The following is a 13,154-nucleotide window of genomic DNA, read 5'->3' on the forward strand; positions in this document are numbered from 1 at the left end:
TTTCTTGTGTCATATCTGTTGTAACTTAGGCTATGATCCTGTCAGCTGTTAGCTAGGCTATCTTGCATGATCCATGACCCAAAACACTCATAAAGGGACCCAAACAACAAGAACACGTGAACCCAGGGAGAGGAGCATCACACACTGGCGGCAGTTGGGGGGGGCCTAGGGGAGAGACAGCGTGGGGCGGGGAGGGAGGGGAGGGATAACATGGGGAGAAATGCCAGATATAGTATGCACCTAAAGTAAAATAAATATATTTTTTTAAAAAAGAATAATACCTAATTACCTGTTTTAAACCAAAAAAAAGAAAAAAAAAAGAAAAAAAAGGAATCAGCCCTACAGAATGAGAGACATGTAAACCTTAGTCTCCAACATATCCACAAAAGTTGTCTTTTGGAAGGCTCATTTTATAACTACTGAGAAACTAGGGTTTTATTATTCAAACCAGTAGTTTGACTAAAAATGAAGGAATGTGAGTTCTTTATTAACTGGAATTGGTCATTGCCACTGCCTTTTTAGAGAAAGACCAAGACTTTCAAAGGGATTGAAAATAATTTTTTTTAAAGAGGAAGTGGTTGTAGTTTTGTTTGTGTTTTTTTTTTTTTCTCTGAAACATCTCTTGTATATCATGGGAACATATTTGAACAGAGGAGGGTCCAAGAGGCAAGATTTTACATAAGAATCTTTGCTTTTACCTCCCACTGCCATACTCACCATGTGAAGTTTTAAGAATCTAATTTGGTTTTCTTACTATTATAGAATTTCCTTATCAACTAGGTTAGAAAGAAGTAGATTATCTATGTGAAATTAGTGCAGAATTAAGGCTCTCAGGCTATTATATTACAGTTTCTCAAAAATGCAATATGTTTCTGGCATTTGCTTTATTCGTCATGAAAAATTGTTAATATCCTTTAGGATTGCCAGTGTTGGTATTTAGTCTTTGTATCACTGCTACTCTTATTATCACCATTATTTTACACTTCAAAGGAAACAATTCTATTAAAAAGAAAAGTTTAAAAATAGAAATCTTAAATACAACCATATTCATTATTTAAAATACCATAGAATTTGTTAGATACTTGCTGAAAAATTATATTGATATTCCATTGATACAGATATCCTTTGATTTGCCTGAGATATAGCCAACAGGGCCTTGACACACAAATACATTCCAGGTAATTTGAAACATGTACATGTTTGTGTGTATATGTGTGAGATATACGGGGGTATGTGCATATGTGTGTATATTTCACTTTTTATACAAAAACATAAAAGCAGACATAATTGGTCATCTAGGTGGCCAAGTTTGGCATGTATCTTAACAAACTATGAGATTTTTATCCTTAAAAAGTTATTTTGGGGTTGAGCTTTATCTATGATTTTTATTTTTAGAACATATTAAGAAGCAATATGACTGAAAGACTTTATAAGGAAATGATATCCTCTCTGTGAGAGGAAGACATTCTACATGTAGGTTTTAATATTTTACTATAAGAAAACCTTCTAAACTGTTGCTTGTGAACTCTAAGGGCATGTCCTTAACTTTAGCACAGCATAGCTTGATGCCATAGTCTGGGATGTAGAAATGACTCCTAAATGTTGGCTCAGAATGAAAGATGGCCTATTATCAAAGTCAGTGATGGGATGTTGTGTAAACCTCACAAAGCTGGATTTTGGTCAATCGTGTCCATGGTCAGGGAAGTCTTCATATCAAAGACCATCTGTGTATACGTTGCATGACTGTTGATTGTCTCATGAGTGTTTGTCTTTTATGTATGATTAATACACAAAATGTTTTCTTTTCTTTCCTTTTCCCCTTTTGTAGAAATTATTGAACCTACTACCTCTAGTCCTGTCACAAGTCCAGGTCAGTATCCACATACATTCTCAAAGTATGTCTGGGTACTTTTTCCATTACAAGACCTTCTCATCATTATAGAAATAAACCAAGTTGATTATGGGCCGCATGCTTGCAGTGCTGCCCTAATGTCTGTTACTTGTCCTCGTCTATCTGTGATATGTCCTCATGTTGGATTTTGTGATCTGATCCTGATTTTTAGTTTATATCTTCGACTTCATTCCGTAGGGCATATGCAGTAAATATGTGTCACATTGTAGAATAGTTGCAAGGTGATTAGCTTCTGCAATGCCTTTGCAAACAGAGCTGTAGAGATTTTACAAGGTTTTTGGAGTAGCTATTAAAAAACTATTTACTATGGCTTGGTATTACATTATTATAAAATCATTATGAAGCAAGAAGGTATTTAGTGCTTCTAAAGGGAGCGATAGCTAAGGGAAAACGTATACTTCTACCCTTGCAATATTATAGTAGGAGATTTTGGTCTTTTGAAACTGTCAAGTCAAAGGACTTATTTCAGTTGCTGGGCTTTATTTTCAGATTGTTCCTAATTCAGCCACAAATACTCTGAAAAGATAGGCCATTGCTATAAGTGTGTTTTTAAAAGTTGTTTTCAACTGTGAACATTTCTGAGTGACATGAAATCGAGATAAAAGCAATTGATATTAGAAACAACCTCTATCTCGTTACATAGGAATTTAACAGTTCATTCTGGATGTTGGCTTCTGGCTATTTAAAGAAGAAAGTAGAAATGCTAAAGTTATTTAGCTTTGAAAAGTTCATAGGGATTTCTTGTAACTGCTGAGTTAAAGGATTTGTTGATGCTGCCTACCCATAAAGAGGTATAAGTTAGTTAAATAGTTGTTTCTCCTCTCATTCCAGAAATGGCACTAAATTTTAGTCTAAAACAGGATTTGCTGATCTGAGAAACTGAGTGTCTTAGAAATGAAAAAAAAAAAAAAACTCTATCTCAAATTGTAATCAATCAAAAATGCTTTAAATTGCTTTAGATGATTATGAATTACCCCCACCCCAAAATGAAATATGTTTGAGAAAGTCTATGATTATATATTTAAAGAATCTCATAATATAACACTTTCTGGTCAAATCATAGAATACTTTTTCATAACCTCTCAAACTGAAGCATATTGACTGGTCTATTTTAAATTATTTTATAGTTGATGAATACAAGCGTTAAGTTATATGATTAATAACAGTTTCCCATTTTATAGGAGTTAACAGGCTCTCAAATTTGAGTTATATTAATATAATTAGAACCAGTAGTCATGTGAATCTAATTTTTCTTTTTACTTATAAAGACTTATTATGTGTGATTCCTACTAAAGCCTTTGGCCTCTACAGATTAATATAATCTCAGGTTCATATGAGATCAAAATCTTGCTACTAAACTTTTTAATCTTCTTTTCTCTATATTTTTATGAGGATATTAAGTCATTTCCTTCTAGCTATGTCACTGGTGGGTTGAAGTGAAGATTAGATAAGTTCTTACTTTCCTATTTTGACCAACGCCCTAATTATTGGCTGAAGTCCTCATAAATTAAAAGGACACAGTACCTTCCTTGTCTACTCAAATAAAGAATAGCAGAATGCAATATATTTTCAGAAGTGGCATCTGGTGGCATTCAGTAATAGCATATTTGCTGACTTCATGTTTTTGGAAAAAGTTATACTGAGGCTAGGTATAGTAAGATTCTTTTTCAGTAGTTTATTTATATCAAGAGATCTTTCCATGTTTGGGGTTCTTAGAAAGAAATTCAAGTCATAAAACAAAGACATTGCTCTTACCTTTACAAAGATCCATTTTTCTTCATAGAATGTAGATCATAAGGGTTAAGAACATAGACTTTGAAGCCAACTACCTAGGTTTGAATCCCAATCCAATTACTGTAGCTTTTAGCTGTGTAAACTTCATTAAGTCACTTAACCACTCTACACTCAGAGTTTTCATTTGCAAAATGGGGTGGGTGTACAATAAGGATAGTACCTAGTACATAGAGTTATTATGAAATTGAGTATGTCAGTATTGGTAAAGTACCTGTAAGTGTTCCTAGTACATAGTATGATAGAAGTGTAGGTTAAATTATGGGGAAAAATGCACACACATACACACACACAAACACCTCCTCATGATGTCCAGATATGAAAAAAGTTTACTAACATGATTAAAGGAAAACATTTGAACTGTTTAGTCTCTCAAGCACTCTGAGACCTAATAATTGTTGGCATGACTTCTAAAATGCCCAAGCAACAGCCATTATGTCCCCAAATTGGTCAATTTGTTGCTAGGGTTAAATGTTTGGAAACTATGAATGCATGAAAAATAGTCTAAAATTGAATTTCTTAGCACTGCAATCTTTAAAAAAAGATAATATAAACTTTTAAAAATGATTATTGTATTAAAATTTAATAAATATATGTTGAATTGAATAGAAAGATAAAAACCAAATGCAGCTATAAATGAAATTCACCCTTCATTAATTGTGAATTTTTTAAAGGCCTCCAGGGAACAGTTTGGTTAGGCAGGGATTTAAAGAGTATGTGGTTATAGCAGGATTGAAAGAGTGGTATAAATGATAAACAAAAGCTTTTAAAAGAATGTGCAGTCTGCTGAGCAAGATACAAAGGAGAAGGATTTGGCAATATATAACTCTAAGCAAAAGATCATTAAAGGTAGGTGGGAAAATAATTTACTCTATGAATAAAATAAAAGTGCTAAAAGTTCCAGTTGTTTCAAACAAAGCTTTAAAAAAATGTTATCCAAATGACAATAGTAAATGAAAATTCTCACAGAAGTATTCATTAGATAATAAATATTAGATTTGCAAACTACCCCATTTACTGCTTCTACATAAGTGGAAAAAGAGAATGTAAACTAACTCAACACATATCTCATATTTCCTATTTCCTAACTGCCAGAGAGTTAAAGCAGAGATAAAGTGGATATAGTTATGAAAATATTGGACACACTGAAAGTAGTTTGAAGTAAGTGGATTTATATCATTTATGTTCATAAGTTCTAAAGAAATGAAGGTCCTAAAGTCATAACTTATGCTTTATATATTCTTGACAAGTCAGAATCTGTTTCAAATGAAGGAAATGGAAATTGAATTATTAACATCATTATTCAAGAAAAGGCTATGAAATATAGTATGTAATAAGAACAAAAGAAAACTATTCTTTGATCAGTCTCAGTCTCGGTTTGAAAGGTAAGGGGCGTTTTTCAGAATGAATGAGATATACAGTGAATTTGAAAATTTGTACTAGCTTTATTGTAATTGCTGTGCTGGAATATAAGTTATTCTGGACAATGGTCATCAAGCTAAAAATGCCTACTATATATTACTAAACCAATATGATCTTATTAAACAATCTAAATCATTTCCATTTTTTTTTTTTTTTTTTGGAGACAGAGTTTCGCTCTCATTACCCAGGCTGGAGTGCAATGGTGCCGTCTCGGCTCACTGCAACCTCCGCCTCCTGAGTTCAAGCAGTTCTCCTGCCTCAGCCTCCCGAGTAGCTGGGACTACAGGCGTGTGCCACCATGCCCAGAGAATTTTTTTGTATTTTTTGTAGAGACGGGGTTTCACCATGTTGACCAGGATGGTCTTGATCTTTTGACCTCATGATCCACCCGCCTCGGCCTCCCAAAGTGCTGGGATTATAGGCATGAGCCACCGTGCCCAGCCCTCCATTTATTTTTTGAAAAAAACAAACATACAGTCTTGTGATCATCTTTGAAGTGTATTTTAATGTTTATGTTGGACTTTTATTTTAAAGAGTGGAAAGGAGCTTAAGGGTATCTCCTCTGAATAAGACAGACTTTTAATCCTAAAATTATTTATTGGTTTACTTTGTGTAACCTGTCTGTCTGAATATATTACACAAGTACTCTGTGACTTTGATCCCAGAAATTCAAGACAGAACTTCCCAATCTAGATTAAATTCACAACAATGTCCTAATGCTGGTTTTATATTCCTAGGTCATCATCATCTATGAAGCATCAAGATAATAATCTAAAAAGTTAAAATTGTAGTCCTACCAGTATTCACTTGGCTTCATATAGATTCAAAACATTTAATAAACACTAATTCAGCAAATCATTTTTAGTCTATAGGCAGAAGATTAAAATTAAAGATATGTTCAATGCACCACAGATACCCCACATAACATTTGTCCTTACTTTGTCCCTAGAAATAATCTTCAGCAGTCATTGACTAAAAATTTTTATTCTGAAAATAATTTAATCTTTAACTGAAAATAATTTAATCTTTTACTCATAGTAAAGAAAATGCTTTATTTATAAGTCTTTAGACAAATAGAGAAGTAGTTTTGAAATACAATTTGTCTGTATCTAAACATAAACCAAAAAACACTCAATGTAGACTCTTCAGTTGGACTTGTACAGTGACTATTTTTAAATGGCTGTTATTAAGCACATTGTGTTTATGGGTGTTTTAAGATCATTTTTAAGTCTATGAAACAATCTAATTCCCATTGACAGTAAAGAGAAAAACCGAAACAAATGATTTTTTTTTAACCAAAGGTAACTGAGAAAGTATATGGCAAAACCAATAATGAAATGCCTATAGCTATATCATCAAATGTTTGCCTCATTTTAAATAACAGAACTGTTTTGAAAAAAAAAAATAATTTAATGTTTGCAAACTGAATTATTTAAATTCACCATAAGATACCACATTATGTAAAGCAATTCCACTTTAAAGTGAATAAATGCTATCTGATTCATGTACTTAGCAAATAATTTGTCACTTTGCTAGTTTACTAGATTTTGTTAAAAAGGAAAATATCTTTATTTAACTTATCCCAGGAAGCTCCATTTCCTATTTCCTGTGAAGGATATAGTTCGTCATTTAGCAAAGATTTATTGAGTAACATCTGTATCAGGAACTGAGTACTAGGAGCATAGGTTATTATCTTGAAGGTGTTTAAAATCTGTTAAAGAGATGGGCATATGTATAACTAACCGTTATTTAGTATAATAAATTCTACAGTTTCAGGCTAAAGAAAAATCAGACAATTTTGCCTGGAGGAAATCTTTGCATATATGAACAGAATCTTCATGGATTAGGCATAGTTAGCAAGAAATTGGAGTGGAGCACTATAGGAAACAAAGGAAACACTTAGAAAGTCAAAATGGTAGAAAATGTAGAAGACTGGGGGAAAAAACTGATTTAACTTCTGTATCCTTATTATCTAGCACAGTGCTTAGTATTTAGCAGGTCTCCCACATATGCCAGATGATTACAGCAGAAATGCTGAACCACTTAGCAAAGCATTTGAACCAAAAAAATAAACACAGAAGTTAGAAGGTTTCCTGACAATAGCCGATAACACTGTTTGCTTTACGTTAGGTTGTATCTAATGTTCATCATTTCAAACACCCATCAAAAAGAAGACAATACTATAAGAAAACAAAATTAATTTACTACCAAAATGTATTTGCTACCAATGTTCACTCTCTTGCAGTTTATAGATAATAGAGGTTTCTAAAAATATATTTTATGCTAGCATTTCCTATGGTAATTGAAATAGGATAATAAACAGGCTTTTAAAATTGTATCATCAAATTCTATGCCTTAAAAGAAAGTCCAATTGTCAATAAATTATCTTACTTCAATAAATGAGTGAATTAATGCTTTAGAAAACCCATAATTAGTACACATAATTAAAGCATGTAAAGAATCTCATAGATAGCAATAGTGTACTCTAATAAAACTCATTCGGGAATAAAGGGGGGTTAAAAATATTCAACTACAAATAATCACACAATAGCAAGACAGTTGGGTAATTTATCTATTTGTTTACTAAACAAAATTCCACAATCTTAATGACTAGACCAAAATGCATATATACCTGACTACCCATGGATGGATGGATGGATGGATGGATCGATGGATGGATGGATGGGTGGATGGGTGGATAGTAGATGAATGTATGACACACTTGCAGGTGGTTCATAGAGGAAGAGCTTTAGAAAAGGGGGGAAACTGGTGGAAGTTGGGAGTAAGTCACCTCTGTCAGTTCCCAAAAACTTATTGAACATCTGAATGTGTCAGACACCAAACCATGCATCAGAGATGCAAAAGTGATTGAACCACTGTTTGCTTTTGTCAGTCTCACATTTCAATGAGAGGGACATGAAAACAAAACAGATTAATATAATACGATATGCGCTTTAAGAGAAATATGTGTTCAGATCTGGCTTTTAAAATAGCATAAAAGGCATTCTGGAAGAAGTTATTCATGAATTTGGTTAGTTTAGGCATAGGGGTAATGGGGAAAGCCATTCTGGACAAACAGTTCAATGTGGACAAAGGAACAGAGACATAAAAGAGCATGGTGTGTTTGAGAGAAACTTCAAATAATTTCTGAAGTGTAAACTGAGCAGAAAGTGCAGTGAGGCTGGGAAAGTAGACAGACTGGATCACTGAAGGGTCTTGTGTTCCTTGCTTGCAAGCTTGGTCTACTTAACGGTAGGCATAGGCTGATTTTTAGGCTTCTCCTGTAACAGACAGTCAGGATCAAGAGCTAATTAACATGCATAAGACTGGCACCAGAAAAGGTTATTATATAATGCCAGGAATGAAATGATGAAAACTTCATACTTGATAGTGATAGTAGGAAGGAAAGAATGGGACTTATTCAAAAATTATTGAAACAGTAAACATATCGGGCTTGGTTGTTGACTTGATTCTGAGGGCAGGGAGGGAGTGAAACAAGGATGACTCCCACCTCTCTCTGCGGAGGGTGGGGTACCTACCGGGATATGGAAAAAAACGTAAATGGCATGCCAAATGTCTTAGACTTTATCCTGTTGTTTGGAACAAAAGATTCAATGTTTCATTTTACTTTAAACAGAATACTATTGCTGTGTGTATCATGCAGATATAATTCTGTAAAAGTAAGAAAGTTAAGAACGAGGGTGAGGAGGCATCAAGCCAGGTCTATAAAAGCACAGTCTCGAGCTACCAGCTTGGTGTTACCTCTTAGGAAATGTTAACCTGAGGACAAACATTTCTTTAAGAGCTGGGAAATCAAGCCCTGCAAAATAGATGTTAAACTTGTGATATTATTTCAAAACTTATTTTAAGGTTTGTAGGGTTTTTTCCTAATTTAAAATAATCAAGTTCCCATTATTCTCTGATTGTTAGAGTATAAAAAATTTGAGACCGCTCAGAATATATTTTAAATTCCAATTAATATGCCTGAATATAATGAATTCAGATATTAATTACAATTATCCATAATTAGTTGATTAATTTCCAGATAAAGGTATAGCAGAAAACCTATGATGCAATTTAGAATATGCTCATTATTTTAAAAGATTTAAACACATAGGGTGCTTTCTAATTTCCGTTTCTCACTATTCAATTCCTTCTTCCTTAACATATCTTCAGCTCTGTCTCAAAATATTATTTTAGGCTATTTGTCTTATAATTTACTCTGGGTTCAGAGCAGCATGCCACTAAAGATATAGATCAATGCTTCAAAGTCAAACACTACATGTACAAATCACAAGTCTTTAACATGTTAAATCAAATGATTGATATATAGCACAAGTATTAAAACAACTAATGACTACTATTACTCTGTTGTAAATACATAAAATAATATAGACTTATAAATGTGAGTCCTTATTAAGCATATGCCAGGTATCTTGTACTGTCTAATTATACATTTGTATCACAATTACCAAAACACTTAATGCCTTACATTATACTTGGAGGTATGTGTCTGCCACAACTCTAGATTGCAAGATTCTTTAGGGTAGGAAGCAAGTATTTTGTTCATTTTTAAAAATCATTCTCTCTACAGTGTCTGAAAGAGTGAATGAAGCATGGTAAGAACTGAATTCACTGCATAAATGCATAAATAAATGAGTGAGTTGTGAGGAGGATTTCAGCTGGATGGGAAATTAGAATAATTGAAATATATGTCTTTATAATTTATATTTTAATTAAATAAACATTGATTATTCCAAGTCCAGCATAGAGGCCAGATTTATAATGTGAGGGCATTTCCAAAATATATCTATCTGCATAAAAGGAAGGGAACCAAAGGCTGATGGAAAATAGAATTTCCTCCAAAAATCCCTATAAGAAGGAGAAAATGTCTTCCTCATCTAATTATTTTTGGTTTACTAATGGAAAGAAAGAAAACAGAAGTTAACAAAAGCACTACTGGCTGAACACTGATTAGATGAATGTGGTAGTGTCTTGCACTTAGGAAACACATAAGATTTGTTGAATAAAAGAATGGATGGGTGAATGAAGGATTTCCTAGGTGTATTAGTTTCCTTTTGTTGCTGTGATAAATTATCACAAATATGGTGGTTTAGAACAACACAAATGTATTATCTTATAGTTTTGGAGGTCAGAAGTCCAAAATGGGTCTCCCTGACTAAAATCAAGATGTCAGCAGGGCTGTGTTCTTTCCTGAAGCGGTAGGGGTAAATCTATTTTCTGCATTTTCCAACTTCTAGAAGCCATCTGTGTTCTTTTGTTCATGTGCCTCGTCCATCTTCAAAGCCAGAAATGGCCATTCAAATCTTTCTCATGTCACATCATGGTCACACTGACTCTTCAGCCTCCCTCTCTTTCATTTAAGAATACATGTGTTTACACTGGATTTACTTGGATAATCCAGGATAATCGCCCTATTTTAAGGTCAGCAAATCATAATGCAATCTGCTACCTTAATTCCCCTTTGCTACATAATGTAATAAATTCCCAGGTTTCAGGAATTACAATGCAGACATCTTTTGAAGGTCATCATTCTGTAAACCATACCAGGCGAACAAATAATTCCTTTTGTCTACATCTAACATTTTCCCTCAGAACCTACCAAGCCTCCTTGAATTTTTCCAATATTCGGGTAATGAGTTTTGTTAAAGTACAAGCTATTTTAATATTGAATTTTATAGTAAATGTTTATAAGCAACTATTTTACTATTAAAAAGATAATGATATTCACTGAAAAGATTATATTTATCAAGCTATATTGCCAATAATTTTACAATATTTTATCAAACATATTAGTTGATATTACACACACACACACACACACACACACACACACACACTTATTTAAAAAGAAGACTGAAAGATCTTAATGTAAAAGATAAATCCCAACTGGCCCACTGATAGTTAGAGAAGGCATCTATAACAGGAAAGAATCATAAATGCAAGCAATCTTGAAACAATTAGAATTAATGACTTTCAGTCTAATAAGTGATTAGTCTTTCAATAATGCATGTAGGAAATAGCTTCTTTCCTGGATGCAGGATTCTGTAAAAGCCAGCAAGCAAATGCCTGCTTGTGGTTATTCTAATAGGAATGCATATATTTTAAGTTGACCTTAATTTTGGAAATAGCAAAAACAAACAGAAAATGAAAAAATTGGTTTCAATGAAGATTTTGCATTTAGAAGAATAAAGTAAAATTACTTAGAAGGTGAGCCCTTTGATTTTTGCTTTTCTCTATTATGTTGGTTTTACACAATTTTCCCTTAATTGCCACCTTGCTTCCTCTAGGATACCTTTATCCTCAGTCAGTCCTCCTAGCCCAGAGCTTCTTACTGTATGTACTGAGGAACCCAAATAATGCCTATAGTCCAAAATTAGCAAATTTCATCAAGTTGTTATTGGCAGGTGAGTGTAAAACTGATGCATGCTTGCAAATATGCACCTTCCTAAGGATATTTGTATTTTCAAAGAAGTTTCTTATTTAACCCTAATTTATTTCTAATGATAGAAGTTAGAAACAGGTGTATTATGGGAATATTATTAGACAGGAGAACCTTCTTGTTACCATATAAATCTCTAAATCCAGAAATACAGATACTTGGACTCTGCCTGGTCATCTGGCCAGCATCAGTAGCCGACTTTGTGTCTTTATCCCATTGTTTACTGTAAATAAACTAAATAGAGATTTTTGCAAGTACAAATAGACAAGGCTGTTTTGTGCTTTGTTTGAAGGTGGTAAAATTCATACTCATATTTCAAAGTGAGTTATAGTTTAAAAAGTATTTTCAACAAACATCTACTTCTCAAAAATAATCCTGTGATATATGAATTATTTGTATCAACATTTTACAGTTAAGGAACTTGAAGTTCAGAGAGTTTCAATAGCTTACTCAACAACCCATAAATTCAGCAAATATTTCCTGTGTTAGGGATCTTCCTACATTGTGTTAGTCATTTCATTTATATTCTCCTCCCATCCTCACAACAACCTAACACCCAAACTTTGCTGATTGGCTCCAGGAAAAAGATCAGGGAGGCCCTGTTGGGCACTTTTATTCAGTAAAACGCTAACTAGTTTTCTTCCTGAGGTGAACTAACCATATTTTGTTCATCTCAACAAACAAGAAGACATGCTTGTTTCATATTACACTTTGAGTCATAAAGAGTTTTGTGGTTTTCAAAAGACCATTGGCAGGCTCATGGGCATAAGAGCATAAGGACTTTATGCCCCTGATCATGCAGCCAGGCAATCAAAATCTTTCCAATTCATGAAATACTCATCACATTTACTTATTACTTTTTATTGTATCTGACTTAACAGGGCATTACAGTTATTAGGCAAGCACGCATATGAATGTGTGAGTCTGTACCTTTACTGTTAGGCTTGGTTTTTGAAAAGTTGTGTGTGTGTGCATTTGTGTGTGTGTGTGTGTGTGTGTGTGTGTGTGTGTGTGAGAGAGAGAGAGAGAGAGAGAGAGAGAGAGAAAGCGAGAGAGGGGGGTGGAGGGGAGGAAGATAGCAGCATGTTTTCTATATTTTGCAATTGATGATGGCAACCTGACTAGGTCTACACCACGAATAAGTAATTTCTAATTACTTATTTACTTATAATTTACCTAATTAGAAGTAATTTCTGCTACTGAGCAGTAATGATGGTACATTTTACCAATCTTTGTATTTCATTCATAGCATTTTTTTTGCCCTTTTCTGGCCTTACCTCTTTTGCTACCACTCTCCTCCACTTAAACCACCAAACTTCCTTGATTTCAGGATTTCTCTGATTTTAAAATGTGATTATACTCAGACAGAAAGGTAGTCACCACACCTGGTTGAGGAGACAGTGAGGACAAGTTAGAACTGTCCGCTTTCCAAAGCAGTGTCTTCTCTCTTGAAATTTCTTAAATTCAAAGATTTATGTAACATTTTTTGCATTAACGCATTCACTAATTCAACATCCATTGCCTAGTATATATTATACGTTACATACTGGGCTTATAATACAAATA

General features: G+C 33.5%; 1 protein-coding gene across 2 annotated transcripts in view; it reads left to right on the forward strand.

The window, feature by feature from the left end:
* Nucleotides 1–13,154, forward strand: part of NEGR1 (neuronal growth regulator 1) — a 930,734-nt gene that overhangs the window by 798,749 nt on the left and 118,831 nt on the right. Inside the window, exon 7 of one of the 2 annotated variants that reach the window (XM_032297093.1) lies at nt 1,829–1,870. The exons of the other annotated variant lie outside the window; for it this stretch is intronic. Coding sequence (XP_032152984.1) covers nt 1,829–1,870 — 42 coding nt within the window. The remainder of the gene's footprint in view (nt 1–1,828; nt 1,871–13,154) is intronic. 2 annotated transcript variants of the gene reach the window in all.

This window comes from Sapajus apella, unplaced genomic scaffold, assembly GCF_009761245.1.
Source record: "Sapajus apella isolate SASKATOON/1434 unplaced genomic scaffold, GSC_monkey_1.0 scaffold36, whole genome shotgun sequence".
In the NCBI taxonomy this organism is placed as follows: domain Eukaryota; kingdom Metazoa; phylum Chordata; class Mammalia; order Primates; family Cebidae; genus Sapajus; species Sapajus apella.